General features: G+C 37.0%; 2 protein-coding genes across 2 annotated transcripts; both read left to right on the top strand.

The window, feature by feature from the left end:
- The first annotated feature begins 2,539 nt into the window (after nucleotides 1–2,539).
- GNGT1 (guanine nucleotide binding protein (G protein), gamma transducing activity polypeptide 1) lies at nucleotides 2,540–7,138 on the top strand. Its single transcript, XM_011955073.1, has 3 exons — nucleotides 2,540–2,676; nucleotides 2,768–2,874; nucleotides 6,867–7,138. The coding sequence occupies exons 2-3, from the start codon at nucleotides 2,779–2,781 to the stop codon at nucleotides 6,993–6,995; spliced, it is 225 nt and encodes a 74-aa protein (XP_011810463.1). The 5' UTR covers nucleotides 2,540–2,676; nucleotides 2,768–2,778; the 3' UTR covers nucleotides 6,996–7,138.
- Nucleotides 7,139–17,459: 10,321 nt separating this feature from the next.
- GNG11 (guanine nucleotide binding protein (G protein), gamma 11) lies at nucleotides 17,460–22,284 on the top strand. Its single transcript, XM_011955074.1, has 2 exons — nucleotides 17,460–17,994; nucleotides 21,861–22,284. Exons 1-2 carry the CDS (start codon nucleotides 17,899–17,901, stop codon nucleotides 21,984–21,986), a joined length of 222 nt encoding a protein of 73 aa, XP_011810464.1. The 5' UTR covers nucleotides 17,460–17,898; the 3' UTR covers nucleotides 21,987–22,284.
- Nucleotides 22,285–22,527: the final 243 nt, after the last annotated feature.

A 22,527-nucleotide genomic window follows, 5' to 3' on the forward strand; every position in this document is an offset into this window, starting at 1 on the left:
AGGGGGCTAGGCTGATAGGACCCCACATTAGCCAGCCTTTTGCTCCAAGTCAACCTCAGGGGTCAGATGGGATCATAATCTCCCATCGTCAGGAAAAGTGTTGCATCATCAAGAAAAGTGCTGCCCATCAGACAAGAGCCAACCTGTGCAAGAGGTTTGCCCTTGACAGTCAGCACCTGCAACTGCTGCGGACTCGGTACCTTACCCTGGAAAAAAAAGAGAGCTGGGCAGTAGCATCTGGAATGCATGATATTAAAGGAGCCAAATTATGTACACATGATCTGCTATAAGTGTATCGGTAATATCACCTATCTCCTTTAGAGTACCTATAAGTTCCCCTATATTATATGGCAAGGGCCATATAAGAAAGTACAGTTTGAAATTCTGGAAGTACAACAGAGTTAATAACACTAACTAACACGTGCAAGTGCTTGCTCTGTTCTATACACCGTTACAAAGTCCTTACCTACGTTATCCCCATTTAATCCTCTCAACAAATCTACAAGGTAGGTAATATTATTGCCCCTATTTCCCTGTAAACTAAGGCACAGGCAGGTCAAGTAATTTGGTCAGGGTCACACAGCTAGCAAGTACCAGTAAATGATTATTTTGTTGATAAGTATGTGAGAGGGCTTCCTGGAACAGAGAAAACGAAATTCTAAAACCAACCCAAGATCTACTAAATTAGAATCTCTAAGGTTGGACTCATAACTGTAACAAGTTTCCTAAAGTGATTCCTGCACACACTGAAGTGTGAAGAGCCATTACCTAGAGTAATTAAAAGTTTTCCAAAATGAAGAAAAGTTGTGTAAAGAACATTGTCAAAATGTAAAAATGATCATCAAAAATACTTAATGAAGTTTTATATTTAGTCTAAAAGAGTGGGAAGGAAGATGAGAATAAAATTTGGGCTCTCAAATACAAAACAGGATTATACAGGAAGAAATAACCTTTGTATAGTCGTATTGTTTCTTAAAGAACGGAATAGCAAAAATAAAAACATAGGAAACATTGGGCTCAGGTACCCATAGTGTGTTATTTTCTACCTCTATGTTGGCCTAGGTAGACATTTTTCCCTTAAAATTATCTTAAACTCGAGACCATCCTGGCCAACATGGTGAAATTCCGTCTCTACTAAAAATACAAAAGTTAGCTGGGCGTGGCAGCGCGCACCTGTAGTCCCAGCTACTCGATAGGCTGAGGCAGAAGAATCACTAGAACCCAGGAGGCGGAGGTTGCAGTGAGCCGAGATTGGGCCACTTCACTCCAGCCTGGTGACACAGTGAAACTCCATCTAAAAAAAAAAAAAAAGAAAATCTTAAACTACTACTTATCCAGAGAAGAACAGGTTATTTTAAGACTGGGAAGGGAAACAATCTTTCTTCAAAGGTTTTGGAAATGAAAACATCATTTAAATACAAGGAAATAGGTTAATTGCTGATATATTATTAGCAGAGTATTTTCACGTAGATGTACAATGTTATGTTGTTCTCTGAAATATGAATGCACTTACTTTTATAATAATACTTCATTACAAAAATTGGACTAGGGAGAAGGAGGAGACACTATAGGCACAACGCCACTTGGCTACACTGAAATCTTTCCCAGGCAATTTCATAGCACTATCACCAGCTGTTGAGCCTTCTTCCCCATTACTCACTGGTCTAATCGGGGAGAAGAGGAATTGCGAAGAGGGCAGAAGAAAAAGTCTGTTCTAGTAGGATGTTTATTGGTAGATCAGACCTGCTATGTCCCCTTAACCTGCTAAATTTGCTCATCATTGTTACCAGATTCATTGTGACAGTTACAGGCAAATTCCAGGTGTTGTTGGAAAAACACTTAGAAGTAATACACTAGTTTATTTCTGATTAAGAAGACTGTTTACGGCGGGGCGCAGTGGCTCAAGCCTGTAATCGCAGCACTTTGGGAGGCTGAGACGGGCGGATCACGAGGTCAGGAGATCGAGACCATACTGGCTAACATGGTGAAACCCCGTCTCTACTAAAAAATACAAAAAACTAGCCGGATGAGGTGGCGGTCGCCTGTAGTCCCAGCTACTCGGGAGGCTGAGGCAGGAGAATGACATAAACCTGGGAGGCGGAGCTTGCGGTGAGCTGAGATCAGGCCACTGAACTCCAGCCTGGGTAACAGAGTGAGACTCCATCTAAAAAAAAAAACAAAAACAAAAACACTGTTTACTATATTTCCATTCTACGGGTACACATTTAAACAATCCATTATGTATAATGAACTTATAGTGATACTTTTTATATGGTTCCCTTTTAATACCAGATTAAATACTCTAGAGAGTTAGAGAATTAATGGCCCGTCCTCCAAATGACCTCAAACTAAGTTAAATGACATAAAACATGTGGTGGTGGGTTTTGGAATTGACAGTAAGGATTGGAAACCCCAAATTTTACACTGTACGAAAGACCAGGGGCAAGGAGCAGCTTTAACTATTTTAGATTATATACTGACTAAACTCACCCCTCCCAACAAACCTGCTGACAGGTGTTTAGGGTCAAATGCTTGACTTAATCATATTAGTGAAGATTAGGAAGAAGCTTTAAAATCCCAAGACTAGTGTGCATTGCTAGAATTGTTAAGAGAGAGAGCTCATGTGAAATTGGTTATCGTGGGATATTTAAAATAAAACAAAGAACAGTTTACTTTGTAAGTTGAGAGCTGAGGGAATTGTTGGCTAAGACTGATTTGAAATAACTGCAGCAATTCATGTGTAGGTGCTAACCTTCCACATCTTCAGCAGGCAAAAAGATGCCAGTAATCAATATTGAGGACCTGACAGAAAAGGACAAATTGAAGATGGAAGTTGACCAGCTCAAGAAAGAAGTGACACTGGAAAGAATGCTAGTAAGTTGCTACTTTCTTTAGAATTTTATTTTAAGCTAGAGATACTGTGGTGGTACCAGGTTAGAAAACATTGGCTGGAAAGGCTAAATGTAGTTACAAATAAATTGTTCATCTAAAAATGTATCAAAGATTAAGAAAATTGATAATCAATCACAACTATCTCTTGATTTAGATTCTAAGTCGAGAAGGTTGGCAAACCATTTTCCTTTAGCCAAGCCCAATCCCTAGTCTCTTTTTGTATGACCACTAAGATAAGAATGCTTTTACATTTTTAAAAAGAAAAAGAAAGAAAGAAAAAAGAAAAAGAAAGAAAGAAAGGAAGGAAGAAAAGAAAAGAAAGAAAGAATGAGAAAAGAAAAAGAGAAAAAGAAAGTAGGAGACTATGAGACAAAAACCGTATTTTAGATAAACAATAAAGTAAATATGTGCATACAATAATATAGACATTTTGCTTTTACTTTTCTAAACTTCTCTTTATAATGCAATATTTTGATATTAATATTTTGATACAATGTTTTGATATTGCTGCAATACTTTAAGCTATGATGTCATCCCCTCTTGCACTGTCATGGTCAGTAATAAATAAGTACATTCTAGTCTTCTTTGGCAAATAAAGATGAGTTCAAATATAAGAACTCACTGGTTCCTCCTAAAAACATCTGACAAATCTTGGAAAGGGTTACCAACAGTTCACTGCCATTAGAAGGAGAAGAAATGGCAAAGGACTAAACCACCAAACGAACAGTGATGAAAGCTTGGAGAATGTAGATATGTATTTTAGATTCCTTCATTTTAGGAAAGTTATTAATAGTAGAACAAAACCTCCACAAGTGGTAACAGTAATCTTATATTTTTAAAACATCTCATTTTATCAGGACAAAGTGAAGAAGGAGTGTGTGTTATCTTCATACGTGGTTCAAAATGCCTACTCCCAGTCAAAACTGGGATTTTTGGCTTCTTCTATGTTTATAATAATCTCAAACTCCCCTGTTGCCCTTTCCATATAGACAAAACATTTTGCTGTAAAGATAAAATTAAATCAATACTAAGGCTTAGAACATACACCAAAAAAGTTAAAGTCCTTATTTTTACAATTCAGGGTAAATAAAATGAATTTTCGGGATAAAGCAAAGTTTTATCTTCTTACGTTGAAGTATCCAAAAGCTGTTTTATTATTTGTGTACTCAGGATTATTGTTTTGTAGGCAAGGTGGTTGTCTTCATGTTTATTATTCACTTGTGGTAAGTTCACCTTGGACTTTTTATTTTGGGTAAACATCACTTACATCATCATTAATCAGGCTTCGGGGTTCCTTTTCCTCATTATTCAATGTCTCTCTGCTCTTGGAAGTCAAACCAATTTAATATCAGACTGCAAAAACTCCATATACGTACACACACAAACACACATGCATATAGACACACATACATATACATGTACTCTCTTAGTCTTCTCAGGGTGATGTACCAGAATACCATAGACTGGTGAGTTACAACCAATAGAAATGTATTTCTCACAGTTCTGGAAGCTGGGGCATTCAAGATCAAGGAACCAGCAGATTCAGTGTCTGGCGAGGGACTGCTCCCTCTTTCATGAATGCTTGTCTTTTCATTTTGTCCTCACCTGGTGATGGGGTGAGGAAGCTCTCTGGGGTCTCTTTTATAAGGACAGTAATCCTATTTATGAGAGTTCTGTCGTCATGACCTAATCACCTACCAAAAACCCCACCTTGGGGGTTAGGAGTTCAACAAATGAGTTTTTAGGGGACACAATTGTTCAGCCTGATACATATATATGATATACACACACACACACACACATTATATATATAATATATAGAAATATATAGATAATATATAGAAATATTATTTCTCTATATAATAGATAATAATACATATATTATATTATACATAAAATGGAACTTCCAGGTCCTGAGCCCCCAGCTCAGTACAGTACAGTATAGTTAAGTGGATATACTCTCAAACCGTATTCCCAGCTCAGATTCTTTCTCCATAACAATTTTCTGCCTGTGTAATCCTCATCTATGTTAACTAACTTACCTGTGCCTCTGTTTCTTCAAAACAGCGATAGTAATAGCTTCTAATTCAGAGGATAATTGGGAGGAATAAACAAGGTAATATATGCAAAGCTCTGAGAACAATGCCTAGTAATAGCAAGTGCTTTATGTCATTATGTTATTATTATCTTAAAATTATTATTGATTCTATGAACCAGACTGCTTCATATTATACTGATTTTTTTTTTTTTAGTAATACAAGTCTTTGCATCCAGTTTCTGAAGCTGACAGATTTGCAATGACTATAAGTCAATGTAATAGGCAATGACTAAAGACAATCTTTGTAGTAATAGCTAAAAATAGTTATCATTTGATTGTGCATCTTCTTGTGCCAGGCACCTGTTAGGCATTTAAGGCAACCAGTGTAGCTATTCCTATTTTATAGTAATTTATGTAGTAAATTTGTGTAGTAAAAGTAATTTACTTTGTAATTTTATAGTATTTTATGTAGCAAATGAACCTTAGATGAATCACCTTAACTAAGACTAAATAGCTAATAAATGAGAAGAGCCTTGCAATCCTATGTAAACTACATATATTTATATTAAGCCTCACTGAAATAATTTTTAAACCTATACACATATATAATTTTAGGTAATTTATTGTTCCTTTCATTCTCACATACTCAGATCCCAGCCAGGCACTTTCAAAACCAACCCCTTATGGACTACTGAATTAAGCAGAACAATTTACACCTCTGTTTCTGTCATCTGGTGAAGGCAAAAATAGTGACTTTTACGGGGAGAGTGTGGGACCACTGAGCAAGAGGGAAAAAAATGAATCTAAATTAATGCGTATTTCAAATGTTATGTAAATCTGCAAGTATCATCCTTTGAAGGAAGAACCGAACCTGACAAATGCTTCCTGGCCCCAGTTGAAAATAATTTGTTCTAATATGTAACTAATGAGTCTGCATAGTTGTAAACTAATCTTAAGTCTTATATCAAATGTTCCTTGGAATTTACATAAAAGTGGCCCAAAGATTTCATTTAAAAATAAAAAACAGTAAATTGGTTAAATAACTTATGGTATGGCCACTTATTAGACTGACAAAAATAAAGTCGCTTGGTGTTACTGTCATAAAAGGTACACTAATTGAAAACAAACAAGTTGAAGGTAAAAGACTTTAATAATTAGATTTCATGTGTGTGTGTTTATATATGTATATTTACATATGTATAGAACATCATCTCTCTCTACAAGGCATGTTAAGTGGTACCTAACAGACTGTAGCTGAAAGGCCTGATTTTTTACTAAATCATTACTATAATGGTGCAGATAAGTGAAGAGCAAAATCAAAAACAACATGAATAATTCAGTCCAGCAAATTATTCACTGACCACTAAAGAACCCAGCCTCTATTCTAGATGGCTGGGATACATTGGACAAATCAGCCAGAGGTCCCTAACCCCTTGGAGCTCACCTACTACACCACCATGCTCAATCACTGTAGATGAGTGTAAAGGAAAATTACATGTGCATACTTCTGAGAATTCAGGGATGGTGATAAGCCTGGAATTTAATAATTATGCATTCTCTTCCACCTTTACGAGTCACATTTTTGGAATGAGGGAAAAGGTTTAATCAATATGAAATCTGATGACACCCTTGACTTCTGTTGCCAGCTGTGTTCTGATTTCTGGGTCTTGTCTCCTTCAATGCTGGAGGCAGTGTCTGCTGGGAATCTTTAGCTGGAGCATGACCAGCTGTTTTTCCTTTGTCTGGAGATATATCCAGAAGGATTGGGAAGGCTGCAACTTTCTTCTTTCCTACAAAGTACATATGCATTGGCAGAAAGCAGAGAGAATCATACTGAAAATATACAACCTGAAAATTTATTGTAATAAATAATTCTTGGAATTTGGAGTATTCTGTTTTAAACCAAATGAGTCATCCCTTTCTCCTTCCCCTTAAGGTATCCAAATGTTGTGAAGAAGTAAGAGATTACGTTGAAGAACGATCTGGCGAGGATCCACTGGTAAAGGGCATCCCAGAGGACAAAAATCCCTTCAAGGAGCTCAAAGGAGGCTGTGTGATTTCATAATACAAAAAAAAAAAAATCATTGAGGATATCTCAAATGTTAATAACAATGTGGATTTTTCTCATACATAATAGTACTACTAAGCATGTACGTGAATTTTTAAATTTATAAATGTAAACTTTGAATAAAAATTGAGTGTTGTAACCCACCATTCTATGTTTTTCTTAACATATCTGGCACTCGGTTTAACACATAATTGCCAATAAATATTGCTTGAAGTTCTTTAAAAAGAACTATGTTTTATAAATGATTCTATATCTTTCTGAGTCATCAGCATATACTTAATGTTTTATGCTTTTTTCACTTCCCTTTCAACACTTATAGTTTTCCACCCAGAAATTTTATGGATACATTTCTATTTTCTTTCCCAAACTTTCTCTTGCTTATGGAATTAGGAAGCTTATTTTTCTCATATGCACTTCACCTATCTTGTGACTTTTCCCCAGAATGCCAACTGGGCTGAGGGTTCAGTCTGTGGTCACGGAGCACAGTGAATTTAACCAGCACCAGAATCACAGTTATAAGCATACACTTAGGACCCAGACAGTTCTGGCTTTGCCACTGTGCTGCCTACCTCACTTTGGATAAGCTACTTAATTCTTTCTAAGTTTGTTTCTCCTAGCATAAGATGAAGATAATAACGGTTATCTCTTCTGTTTTGTATGGGGTTAAGTAATACACCAATCCAACTATAACACTCAGCATATTACCTGACCCATGGTAAGATACAATAAGGGTTAACTAGTCCTTAGAAAAGATCTAGACAAAATTTCCAAAATCCTTTAAGATACATGCTATTTTACCCTATCCTCATGAAGACTCTCAACAACACAGTCTTTTCTTTAATAAGGTAAGCACACATGAGGGAGAAATCTCCATCACCTACGTCAGGTCCTTCTGGCATCCTACTGAGTGTGCATGAGTCACATTTCACTAACATTGTGTTAATGACTAAGAGATAACTTGCCTCTGCTTCTGTAACAAATGACAAGTTGTAATTATCCAAATCAGAAATCACTTTTGTTGTCAGTGTTTTTCTTGTTGCTGTCTCACATTTACAGTGCTATTTTGTATACTTCAGTGATCAGAATACTCAGAAATACTAATTGACTGTCATCCATTAAAAAACAAAAAACAGTAAAATTATCTATTGTTTGGTCTGGAAGGGAGTCTGAAAGTTGTACCAAAGTTTGGCTCCCAGCACCATGCCCTCCCACTCTGACTATCATAAATGCTCAATAAATATCTGTTGACTCTTGTCTAACCCCTTCATTGTGAAATGGAGAAAATAAAGTTTCAGAGAAGTCACCTGACAAATTTCTTCAGTCAAGACTCTGGGCTTCTGGCTGAACGGTCAGCAACATACCCCAGCATGTGTCTTCATCAAATATGCTTTGAATGTTAAGGGATTCCAGGATTAGTTACTGAATGTCTTCTATTTTTCCTCAAGAAAAGCTTTTTATCCTCTTATTTAAGTTAACAAAACCCTCTCCATACAGCCCTCCCAACCTCCACCAAGCGCTTCCTGTCTCTCTCTCCCACTCTATTTTCCTCCATAGCACCGTCACCATCTGGCATACTATAATTTATTTGTTTATTGAATTGTGGTTTGTCTCTAGAAGTTTTCCGTCTGCAAGTTAGTATTTATTTAGTGAAGTGTTAAGTATATCCCCTTTTCTCTGATTAAAATAAATACAAAGTATTTCTATGGCATTCAGTTTACCACTGGAGACAGATTTTGAAGCTCAACAATTTGAAGTTAAAACCCCTACTCTTCCTCCTTGTCTTTGAGAACTTTGGACAAATGACCACATGATTTCAACTCTTTGAACATTTTTTTTTTTTTTTTGTATAAAGCTAGTGATTAGGCTAGATTATCTGAATACTTGTAATCCCTTAGATCACAAATGGGTATATAAGAAGAAGCCTAATAAATGTCCTCTATTATTATACTTCCTGTGGACAACATTTTCCCACCACCTGGAATTTGGTCACACTGATCCCGCCACCTGAAATCTCCCTCCATTCCACCCCATTTCAGCCCTTTGAAATCCTACTCTTCTTATGAGACTCTCTCTCCTATTCTACCTCAAGAGTATTTTGTGTATATCTTAAGTCATTTAATATTACTTTCCTTTCTCTTGTGATAATGTCTATGGTTGTCTTAATTTCAGTGCTGTATTGGAAATTTCCCAAACCAGAAGCACTGTTCATCTTTGAAACTGTCATATCGATTAACAAATTTTCTGGACAATGTAATTGACTTTAAAAGCAGGCAAGAGTGGTGCTTATAAAATGTTTATATTGGATAATTCAGAATTCTTATTGACTTAATTAATGATTAAATCACCAGTAGGGAACAATTCCTGTTGCTTAAAACACAGATGGTCAGCAGGTTTTGAGTAAGAGAGAAATCACAGGAAGGAAGTATAGAGAAAGATGGTCCAGGAAGAAGGAAATGAAATCATGACTGTCCCACAGGCTACAGAGCTGTAACTGTCAGTGACTTTGGTTTGTTCAGAATTTTTTTATTTCAGGACTGGGATAACCAGGTTAAAGAGAATGAAGTAAGACTACAAGGCAACAAAAACCACTCCCAACACAACCTTAACATGTGACTTTTTAACAAAATTTTCTGATATCATTAATGAGAATGAGTTATTATAGATACTACAATATATCATTTGAGCTACTTGGACTTTAAAGGTATTTTGCGCACATAGGTGAGAGTAAGCTTTAGTAAGAAAAAAAAAAAAGGAAGACACCTCACTGTTATTTTAATTTGTACTGGTTTTATTTTAGCCTAATTTTAAAACCAAGCTAATATCAATCTTCCTAAATTCCTAAAATGTGAGTAAACATGAGGAAAATAGTAAACTGAGAATGAGAATGATCAATTTTGTATCATGGGAGTTAAAGTCTTATAGAAAAGAAATTGGTAAGGGAAATTTTTATTTTTTATTTTATTTTATTTTATTTTTTTGAGACAGAGTCTCACTCTCTCGCCCAGGCTGGAGTGCAGTGGCCTGATCTCGACTCACTGCAACCTCTGCCTCCATGGTTCAAGTAATTCCGTCCCACCACACCCAGCTAATTTTTTGGTATTTTCAGTAGAAAAGGGGTTTTGTCATGTTGGCCAGGCTGGTCTCAAACTCCTAACCTCAAATGATCCTCCCGCCTTGGCTTCTCAAAGTACTGGCATTGCAGGCCCGAGTCACCACTCCTGACCAGAGAAATCATTTTCATATCATGAATTATAAGTAGTTGCTAAGATACTCAGAGCATCAGACACAGATTATCTTTTGACTTAACATTCTCTTCATCTAGAAAAGGAATCTTAGGGCCGGGTGCAGTGGCTCATGCCTGTAATCCCAGCACCCCGGGAGGCCTAGATGGGAGGATCACCTGAGGTCAGTAGTTCGAGACCAGCCTGGCCAACATGGTGAACTCTGTCACTACAAAAACAAAGAAATAAATTAAATATACAAAATTAACTGGGCGTGGTGGTGCATGCCTATAATTCCAGCTACTCGGGAGACTGAGGCGGAAGAATCACTTGAACCCAGAAGGCGGAGGTTGCAGTGAGCAGAGATCACGCCATGTGTATACTTCTGAGAATTCAGGGATGGTGATAAGCCTGGAATTTAATACTTATTCATTCTCTTCCACCTTTACGAGTCACATTTTTGGAATGAGGAAAAAGATTTAATCAATATGAAATCTGATGACACCCTTGACTTCTGTTGCCAGCTGTGTTCTGATTTCTGGGTCTTGTCTCCTTCAATGCTGGAGGCAGTGTCTGCTGGGAATCTTTTGCTGGAGCATGACCAGCTGTTTTTCCTTTGTCTGGAGATATATGTAGAAGGAGTGGGATGGTGCAACTTTCTTCTTTCCTACAAAGTACATATGCATTGGTGGAAAGCAGAGAGAATTAAACTGAAAATATACAACCTGAAAATTTAGTGCAATAAATAAATTATTGGCACCTGGAGTATTCTGTTTTAAACCAAATGAGTCATCCCTTTTTCCTTCCCCTTAAGGTATCCAAATGTTGTGAAGAAGAGATTACGTAGAAGAATAATCTGGCGAGGATCCACTGGTAAAGGGCATCCCAGAGGACAAAAATCCCTTCAAGGAGCTCAAAGGAGGCTGTGTGATTTCAAAATACAGAAAAAAACAATTAAATTGTTGGAAATATCTCAAATGTTAATAACAATATGGATTTTTCTCATACATAATAGTACTACTAAGCATGTACGTGAATTTTTAAATTTATAAATGTAAACTTTGAATAAAAATTGAGTGTTGTAACCCATCATTCTATGTTTTTCTTAACATATCTGGCACTCGGTTTAACACATAATTGCCAATAAATATTGCTTGAAGTTCTTTAAAAAGAACTATGTTTTATAAATGATTCTATATCTTTCTGAGTCATCAGCATATACTTAATGTTTTATGCTTTTTTCACTTCCCTTTCAACACTTACAGTTTTCCATCCAGAAATTTTTATGGATACATTTCTATTTTCTTTCCCAAACTTTCTCTTGCTTATGGAATTAGGAAGCTTATTTTTCTCATATGCACTTCACCTATCTTGTGACTTTTCCCCAGAATGCCAACTGGGCTGAGGGTTCAGTCTGTGGTCACGGAGCACAGTGAATTTAACCAGCACGAGAATCATGGTTATAAGCATACACTTAGGACCCAGACAGTTCTGGCTTTGCCACTGTGCTGCCTACCTCACTTTGGATAAGCTACTTAATTCTTTCTAAGTTTGTTTCTCCTAGCATAAGATGAAGATAATAATGGTTATCTCTTCTGTTTTGTATGGGGTTAAGTAATACACCAATCCAACTATAACACTCAGCATATTACCTGACCCATGGTAAGATACAATAAGGGTTAACTAGTCCTTAGAAAAGATCTAGACAAAATTTCCAAAATCCTTTAAGATACATGCTATTTTACCCTATCCTCATGAAGACTCTCAACAACACAGTCTTTTCTTTAATAAGGTAAGCACACATGAGGGAGAAATCTCCATCACCTACATCAGGTCCTTCTGGCATCCTACTGAGTGTGCATGAGTCACATTTCACTAACAGTGTGTTAATGACTAAGAGATAACTTGCCTCTGCTTCTGTAACAAATGACAAGTTGTAATTATCCAAATCAGAAATCACTTTTGTTGTCAGTGTTTTTCTTGTTGCTGTCTCACATTTACAGTGCTATTCTGTATACTTCAGTGATCAGAATACTCAGAAATACTAATTGACTGTCATCCATTAAAAAAACAAAAAACAGTAAAATTATCTATTGTTTGGTCTGGAAGGGAGTCTGAAACTTGTACCAAAATTTGGCTCCCAGCACCATGCCCTCCCACTCTGACTATCATAAATGCTCAATAAATATCTGTTGACTCTTGTCTAACCCCTTCATTGTGAAATGGAGAAAATAAAGTTTCAGAGAAGTCATCTGACAAATTTCTTCAGTCAAGACTCTGGGCTTCTGGCTGAACGGTCAGCAACATACCCCAGCATGTGTCTTCATCAAATATGCTTTGAATGTTAAGGGATTCCAGGATTAGTTACTGAATGTCTTTTCTATTTTTCCTCAAGAAAAGCTTTTTATCCTCTTATTTAAGTTTACAAAACCCTCTCCATACAGCCTTTCTAATCTCCACCAAGCGCTTCCTGTCTCTCTCTCCCACTCTATTTTCCTCCATAGCACTGTCACCATCTGGCATACTACAATTTATTTGTTTATTGAATCGTGGTTTGTCTCTAGAAGTTTTCCATCTGCAAGTTAGTACTTATTTAGTGATGTGTTCAGTGTATCCCCTTTTCTCTGATTGAAATAAATACAAAGTAAGTACATGCTATGGCATTCAGTAACACGTAGAAGATGGTCCTAGCCAACATCTCTAGCTTTCAGTTTACCACTGGAGACAGATTTTGAAGCCCAACAATTCAAAATTAAAACCCCGACTCTTCCACCTTGTAGCTGAGAACTTCAGAAAACTGACTTCAACTCTTTGAAAAAGGTTTTTTTTTTTTTCATATATAAAATTAGTGATTAGGCTAAATTATCTGAATACTTATAATCCCTTAGATCAGAAATGGGTATATAGAAAGAAGCCTAATAAATGTCCTCTATTATTATACTTCCTGTGAACATTTTCCCACTATCCGGAATTTGATCATACTGATCTCTCCACCTGAAATCTCCCTCCACTCCACCCCATTTCGGCATTTCAAAATCCTACTCTTCTTATGAGACTATCTCTCCCATTCTACCTCAGGAGTATTTTGTGTGTCTCTTAAGTCATTTAGCATTACTTTACTTTTTCTCATTACAATTTCTACAGTTGTCTTAATTTCAGTGCTGTATTGGAAATTTCCCAAGTCAGAAGCACTGTTCATCTTTGAAACTGTCATATCATCTAACAAATTGTCTGGATAATGTAAATGACTTTAAAAGCAGGCAAGAGTGGTGCTTATGAAATGTTCATATTGGACCAAACTTCCTAAATGCCTAAATAATGTGTTTACATGAGGAAAATAGTAAACTAAGTAATGAGAATGATCAGTTATGTATGACTGGAGTTAAAGTAATATAGAAAAAAATTGGTAAGAGAAATCATTTTTTAAATTTTTATTTTATTTTACTTTATTTTTTTTTGAGATGGAGTGTCACTGTCTCGCCCAGGCTGGAGTGTAGTGGCACGATATTGGCAAACTCTTCCTCCTGGGTTGGAGCAATTTTGTGCCACGATGCCTGGCTTTTTTTTTTTTTTTTTGTCTTTTTAGTAGAGAAGGGATTTCACCATTTTGGCCAGGCTGGTCTCAAACTCTTGACCTCAAGTGATCCTCCTGCTTCAGCCTCCCAAAGTGCCGGGATTGCAGGTGAGAGCCACCACTCCCAGCCAGAGAAATCATTTTGATATCATGAATTATAAGTAGTTGCTAAGAGATTCAGAGCATCAGACACAGATCATCCTTTGACTTGGCATTCTCTTCACCTAGAAAAGGAATCTTAGGGCCAGGTGCAGTGGCTCACACCCGTAATCCCAGGACTTTGGGAGGCCTAGGTGGGAGGATCACCTGAGGTCAGGAGCTCGAGACCAGCCTGGCCAACATGGTGAAACCCCCTCTCCACTAAAAATACAAAAATTAGCCAGGCGTGGTGGCACGCGCCTGTAATCCTGGCTATTCGGGAGGCTGACAGCAGAATCACTTGAACCTGGGAGGTGAAGGTTGCAGTTAGTGGAGATCCTGCCATTGCACTCCAGCCTGGGCTACAAGAACGAAACTCCGTCTCCCCGCCTCTCCCCTCCAAAAAAAAGAAAAAGAAAAAAGAAAAGGAGTGCTAAGTAAGTAGTTACAGGAAACAAATGAGCTCCTGAAAACTGCTTCATGATTGTTTTAACAGACGAAAACAAATATGAAATGAACCAAGAGCGTGTAAAATATATTTTCTCTAAAGAAACCATAATTTCAATGACCTAAACAGTTACCATGCACTGTTTAATTTTATTTATTTATTTATTTATTTATTTTTAGAGACGGAGGTCTCAATATGTTGCCTAGGCTGGTCTCAAACTCCTGAACCTTTGGTCTCATGTGATCCTCCTGCCGCAGCTTCTCAAAGTCACTCCATAAATTTTAGAAGAGCAGAATTTGAAAAGTAACCTAGTTCACATACCAAATAAAAAAGCTGAAATAATGTGTTTCTTGCAAAAATCACAAGATAAAATAAGACCAGAATCCTGATCTGTTTTGAGCTCAAGTTAGTATTAGCTCAATTCCATTTTAACTGCCTTCAATGTTTTATTTTTCTTTATACAGATTTTTAACAACATAATAAATCAGAAAAATTGTTAAAACCTTGTTTTTCCTATTTTTGCATACCAAAGTAAAAATTTCATGGTTGTTACTCTTTTGTAATTCAAAAGTGACAATGGTTACTTTCATTTTTGTTAACTGATTTCTATAAAACATTTGTGAAAAGACAGTGGGCTAACTAATCGAAGTTCTTTGCTGGTTGCACCTGTAATTTTTACTAAAGAGTGGTTTCTACTCATACTACTTGTAAAATAACTTTTACTGGGGTAATATGTAAAATATAAGTAAAAACTTAAGGAAACATTCGAACATAACTAAACAAATTTTAAAATGTATTTATTCAAAATTTTTGAATGTTGCTGATAAACTATTTCTGCAAGTATACATAAGAAATTGCTTAACATGGTTCTTCTCTGGGAGGTAAATTGTCTAGGCATAGAAGACTACACGTCCTCTTGTTTAAAAAACAAAAACAAAAACTGTTCTCATCATTTTACTATTTAAAACCAAACAGAGCCAGGCGCGGTGACTCACGCCTGTAATCCCAGCACTTTGGGAGGCCGAGGTGGGCAGATCAAGGGGTCAAGAGCTCGAGACCATCCTGGCTAGCACGGTGAAACCCTGTCTCTACTAAAAATACAAAAAAATTAGCCGGGCATGGTGGTGGGCGCCTGTAGTCCCAGCTACTCAGGAGACTGAGGCAGGAGAATGGCATGAACCCAGGAGGCAGAGCTTGCAGAGAGCCCAGATCGTGCCACTGCACTCCAGCCTGAGCGACAGAGCAAGACTGTCTCAAAAAAACAAAAATTAAATTAAAAAAAAAGCTTTTTCAGAATGCTGTGTGATCATGCAATTGCAACATTTTGCAATTCACTTCAGTTTAAGCAATTTACTTAAGATATTAGAATAGGAACTATTGAATAAAAAAAGAATACTAATAAGTATTTTGTTTCTAATATGTCTCATAATATGGTGGGAAAAGTCAAAGAACCAATATGGGCTTATACATATTTATCCCTCTATGCAACTAGATGATTTCATGGAAAAGACATTTCTAAGCCAAAATAATTCTATATTTATGTCTTAGAACAAACACACATTAATTTATTTAACCAATTTATTTAACTTAGGTGCTGAACCTATTTAATTTTGGTCACATTCACATTGATTACTTTCACTAATTTATTTAAGATATTTTAAATCAACTTTTTAAATTTAAGTAATAGAAAATTTTAAAAATGAATTAGTGCAGAAGACAGATATGGATATTTGTCTCCTCTCCCTGCTTATTCACACGTAAATTTCAGCTGATGATCTAACTACTCTGAGCCTGGGAAACCCTGGTATTTCAAATATTAAAAGTGAAGCTCTTAAACATCTTTGTGAAAATGATTTATCATATATAGACCTACAAATACAATTAGAGACACAACATAGTTTAGCTGATTCACCACCTTCCCTGCCTTACTATACATTTTGCAAATTAGAAAACCAAAACTCAGAAAAATTAAGTGACTTTTTCAGTGATGGCCTGTGGCAGAGCTGGGACTACAAGTCAGGAGTATTCATTGAGTGGTTCATTGTTCTTTTCATTCTAATCTATTCATTGAGGATGAGCGGAGAATGGTAAGAAACTAGGAACGAACAAAAACTCCTGCTTCCTAAACAGAGAATGGTCATGGGTGTCCAGGGTCAGCTACTCGGAAATACTCAGCTAATGCCTCTACTCTTCACTTGCATTTGACTCTGTGAGACAGAAGGTTATCTCTGGAAAGAAAGAGAAACATCCAACTGCTAGGGAAGGTTTCTAACATTCATGTTTGATTTTTCTTCTATTCTTTTGAGCACCATTAACAAGACTTTAGTTATAGTTAAAGGGAAAGTTTTATTGCATGTAAACATTTTTCACATCGGACACTTTTCCTAGCTTCCCAGAGCAACAGCTCGATAGATATTGCTTTCCAGAAAGTTAAGAAACTAATACTAAATGAATCCACTGCCTACATCCAGGAAGGTTCAGGAACCAGGAATTCAAAATCCTTGGTGTCAAGTGTCACCCAAACCTTGGGGCTTGGGAGTGGAGAACGGCTTTCTGGTAAGAACTTTAAGATTCCTGCTTCTGTCTTCTATTATATCATCCTTTGATGCGCCGCTCTACAAAACAATCCCCCGAAAAAAGTAAAAAAATAAAAACTCTGCTGCTGAGGACGCAGATGATTATTTAATAACAGAAAATGTCCGTGCAACTTGTAAATGATATTCACACCCTGTTGCCCCCTCCTCGCCCAAAATGTGTAAACCCTTATTAGGCCTTGATCTACACAAATCAGCAGAGCGCTGGTGGGCATTTCTGGGATTAAGACTGAGCTTCATTTTCTTTTGAGCCTTTTCTTAAGCGTCCACATTCCCCACTATGCATTTATTAGGTTGATGCAAAACTAATTGCACCAACCTATATATGTAATTAGGGAAAAGCTGTATCTAGCATATTTTTAAAACTCTTTGAGAGGTGAAGGGTAGTTATTTCCTGCTGGGTAGTGTACTCCTTTTCCTTGTTTCACAAACAAAACCCGGATGTGACTTGGAAACGGAAAAAAAAAGGGGGGGGTGCGGGGGCGGACGCGGAGAAAAAAAAGTAAAACTTCTGCTGTCCCCAGTAAGACAGCCCTAGCCCAGCCGCCCCCCGCGGGCGTGGCAGTCCTGAGTCAGGGCCTGTCCAGGGCCAGCATCCCTGCTGGGCGATTGAGCGGCGGGAAGCTGCTTTTGAACCAGTCTCAAAGTTAACCCTAACCTAGCACCCAGGCAGGCCTCCTAGGTTGCAGGGACTTGAGAAAAGGCAGAGTTCTCTTGTTCTAGGACGCTGGGGCAAGCTGGCTTGACGGGGTCCCGGAGGAAGCGGAGCCCTCGGGGAGCTGGGGACCGCAGCAGGGCTGCAGTCACATCCTGTGCGGGTGAGCGGCGGGCCAGGCTCAGCAGTTGTTTCGACACGCGCTGAGCTTCGCAGCTCTTCCAGGGGCTTCGCTGCCAGAGCTAGCCCGGGCCCAGTTCTGGGGCGAAAATGCCTGCCCTTCACATCGAAGATTTGCCAGAGAAGGAAAAACTGAAAATGGAAGTTGAGCAGCTTCGCAAAGAAGTGAAGTTGCAGAGACAACAAGTAAGTTGGCTGTTCCGGAATATTTCCTTCTCTGAAATGAAGCAGGGTCCGGTTTGTCCTGCTTAGTAACAGTAAAGCAAATAGTTTAGCTTATTTTTTCCCCCTCTTTGTAGCTTCTCTTCTCATCACCCTTTGACAGTGCCTGGGGACTGCCAGCTGATGTGGGGAAATCGTAGGAGGTAGAGGAGGGGTCTAGGATCCGATAAGGAATTTAAGGCCAAATGTCCTAACTTTTTAAGATGCCTAGGAAGGGGAAAATAGACAAGAAATCTTGCTTTCCATTAGACAGCTGTTTTTTAAAACTCACTTGTAGGAAAAAAGTGGATAACTACTTGATTCTTTCATCTTTTACACTACTAGAAAGGATGATATTTGAAAGAAATTTTCTAAAACCATATTTTAAAGTCTTACAAGTACATTATTTAATTTTGAATTTCACCAGTGGCCTTCAGTGATGTGCAAAGAACAGTCCACCGAAGCTTAGGAGCAAAATATTAGAATTTCTATCTTTATTTATTTGTAAATCTCATCCCTGTATAATTTTCACTTTATGTTTTGTAAGTATGTGATTAATACAGTAGTATCTGTACTTAGTTATACATAATTATACATATACTGAAGTGCATATGAAAAATTGCTTTAGTGATCACAATTTAAAAGTTTTAGAGACTATTGATAGAGATTGCCATTTCAATGAGAACATATGACCCAGTATTCAATATTCTCCACTGAAACGTCTTGGTTTCATAAGTTTTATAAGTTTTACTTCAATTTCTTACTGGTCATCAGGACGTTCCTTTAGACACTAATCCCTCTTTCTGTTTTAACTCAGTCAGGCATTCTGTAGACTAGGAAAAGTCTTTGAATAGATATTGTTTAAAGATAATTAACCTTTCCTTTTCAGCAAGAAAATTTTGAACTGATCTTAGTAATTATGGTTTAGCACTAGAAAAATTTAAGAAAAACAATGGAAATGAAGCATTATAATATGCTCACTTGCCTTCCTGTTCTAGTTGTAATGAATCTGGTAAGGGCAAGAGTCTTTACTCTTGAGTGATGATTAGAAGATGCAGGCATTTTTGTGCTTTACTTTTTACATATTTCTTTTCTCAAATTTAACCTTTCACATCCAAATCCCTGCTCTTCCTAGCTTTTATAATGAGATGTCCCCTCTATTATGTTAACGGTTTGTAGCTTTAAAAATACCAATGTGTTTAAAGAGGAAAAGAAGGAAGTTACACTACCCACTCAATAAGCACGCTTCTTGAAACCTTAAGGGACCCATTTTATGGATGGCAAAGTTCCCAGTACAGCATGTGTTGGCCACTTAGATGTGTTCACATAATAAACCTTAGGAGTTACATATTAAACAGAGTTTCATATGCTGAAGTACAGCATTGCCTATGCAAGGTTCTAATATCTTAATATTTGGTATCACTGTGCAGAACTTAGGAAAAAAGACAAGTGTCTTCTACTTATTCAGAGTTTTAAGTTAACTATTGGACAGGGATGTGGATGCAACTGACTATGTAAAAATTGACTGTATCATTCATTAGCGATTTCTCCCTGCTAGCCAGCCTGACCCTTTAGGACACGGCCTGTGGCATCAACTTCCCACCTCCAGAAACCTCAAGTATATGCCAAAGGGAGAAAAAATTTGGGGTACATGTGTATCCTTAGGAAATACAGAAAGAGGCATCTAAATCTCAAAAATAATATTAAGACATTTGATTATATACTTGGAATTATACATTGTTACTGCTAGACAAGCATTGGAATGCTTAGAGATCATTCATCTCCCTCACTTTAAGGATTAAAAAAAACTAGTGTCCCACAAAGGCTAACGAGCTCCTCATTTAAGACCACAGAGATAGATAGTGATAGGGCAGGTACTAAAACATTCTTCTTCTCATGCCCAGTCCATTATTCAGTCAATAAGTAGTTAACATCTAGGCTACGTGTTCAGTCCTTAACTCAGGCCCAGACAAAACTTGCAAGTTGCATTCTGGCTGTAGTTAAATGTTTATCAAACATATCCTCTTGATTACAGAAGGAAATGTATCAAAGGAGTAATTACTCACCTTTGGAGGTTGCAGACCTCTTCTGAAACCTAATGAAAAAACCCTGTAAGAAAAGATTCAATGTAGGGAGCATGAATCTTGTCCATAAATTAACTTGGGACCACAGACCCTAGGTTATGGACACGTGCATTATCAACTCTGAAAATTCACTCAAAATGTATGCACTCTGAATGTCAGCAACAATTGAGAGCAAATGTTACCTGAAAGAATTGTATCTGAAAGATTTTATTTTGCCAGATTTTAAGTCACAGAACTACATCACCTAGTTTTCAATTTGAGGTCAGGGGCTTCCACACTTTTTTGCAAAGGATAATCATTTGGGATGTGGAAGTAAAATATTAGCATTTCTATTTTTCTTTACTTTTAAACTTCACCCATTTATAATTTCCAGTTTATGTTTTATAATTTTGCATGATGTATTAACAAAACAGTATCTGTACTTATTTGTAGTTAAAAATTATATTCATTTTGGGATACATATGCAAGCATGTTTTAGTAGTAACCATTAAAACAATTTGAGGTTACTAATTTAGATTACTAATTCAGCGGGAACATTTGCCCAGTTTTCCTAGGTCTTCATTTAAATTTGCTGGTGTGGCCCGGCGCAGTGGCTCAAGCCTGTAATCCCAGCACTTTGGGATGCCGAGGCGGCCGGATCACGAGGTCAGGAAATTGAGACCATCCTGGCTAACACGGTGAAACAAACTTAGCAGGGCGTGGTCGTGGGCGCCTGTAGTCCCAGCTACTCGGGAGGCTGAGGCAAGAGAATGGTGTGAACCCGGCAGGTGGAGCTTTGCAGTGAGCTGTGATCATGTCACTGCACTCCAGCCTGGGTGACAGAGCGAGACTCCGTCTCAAAAATAAATAAATAATTTAATTTAATTTAATTTAATTTTCTGGTACTTCTGTAATTTTTACTGTAAATTTCTTACTAGCAAACCAGGGCTTCATTAAGACCCTAATTTCTTTTATTTTGTTTTTATTCTTTTTTCTTTAACTCATTCTTGTAACCTGTCTTTTAAGGATAGATAGACTTTTTGAAGAAACTATTCTTGTAAGAATAGACTTTTTGAAGACACTATTCAATTTTTTCTCCATCACAGAAAAAATTTATTCTCAGATAAGCCTAATAAGTCTCAGATAAGTCTTTTATTATGATCATTGCCCTCATGCAGCAGGAAGAAATTCTGAGGAGCAACACAGAGTGCAATATTTGGACAACTCCAATCTTTCCAGAGTAAGGCTTTTTCCAAAGCTTCTATCATTTTGTGAAATTTCAGAACATGACTCACACCCATAAGTGAGAATCGTGGCATTACACACCCCAAAACATTTGGGGATTATCTACTACTGCACCTGCTCATTAGCATGGAAAATTAAAATAAGATTATATTTCAGTTCCTAATATATTGTAGACATGTCATAATTGTATTTTAGCAGAGGAAGGAAATCATATGAGACACAATGGAAAAAAATTGCTGGAGATAATTTATTTAATGTAGTGACTTTCAAACATTTTTGAATTTGACCAACGACCAACAGTAAGAAATATGTTTTACATAGATTGTATCATAGATATAGTAATAGAATAAAAATATTAGAGTGCAGAACCCAGATTTCATATATGTATTATATATAATATATATATATACACACAAATATATATATATGTAAAAAAATGTTTAAAAACTGCTTGTATTCAGTTATACTAATTTCATTAAGGGGTAGGGACAAAGTTTAAACAACCATAACCTAATATATTCTTTTTTTTTTTCTGTACTCAAGGTGTCTAAATGTTCTGAAGAAATAAAGAACTATATTGAAGAACGTTCTGGAGAGGATCCTCTAGTAAAGGGAATTCCAGAAGACAAGAACCCCTTTAAAGAAAAAGGCAGCTGCGTTATTTCATAAATAACTTGGGAGAAACTGCATCCTAAGTGGAAGAACTAGTTTGTTTTAGTTTTCCCAGAAAAAACCAACATGCTTTTTAAGGAAAGAAGAATGAAATTAAAAGGAGACTTTCTTAAGCACCATATAGATAGGGTTATATAGAAAAGCATACGTGCTACTCATCTTTGCTCACTATGCAGTCTTTTTTAAGAAGGCAGAGAGTATCAAAGGTGCAATTATGGAAATATGAGCATTACTTGAGCATGACACTTCTTTCAGTATATTACTTGATGCTTCAAATAAAGTTTTATCTTGGGAAGTTGAGTGTTGGTGATTTAAGAAGGCACTTTTCATCCATTAACTTTTATATTTCTCCCCAAAATCTTTTGGATGTGGAATATGATTGGGCTTGGAATATGATTGAGAAGATTAGGTGGTTCGACAGATCACATCTCCAATCCAGCTCTCTGCATCAACAGTTTAGAGTGCTGAGTTCTGACCTCTGGAATGTGTTTGATCTAACCTTAACTGTTTAGAAACTGAGCAGGTAGAATTCCTATAA

Source organism: Colobus angolensis, unplaced genomic scaffold (genome assembly GCF_000951035.1).
Source record: "Colobus angolensis palliatus isolate OR3802 unplaced genomic scaffold, Cang.pa_1.0 Scaffold394, whole genome shotgun sequence".
NCBI classification, from domain to species: domain Eukaryota; kingdom Metazoa; phylum Chordata; class Mammalia; order Primates; family Cercopithecidae; genus Colobus; species Colobus angolensis.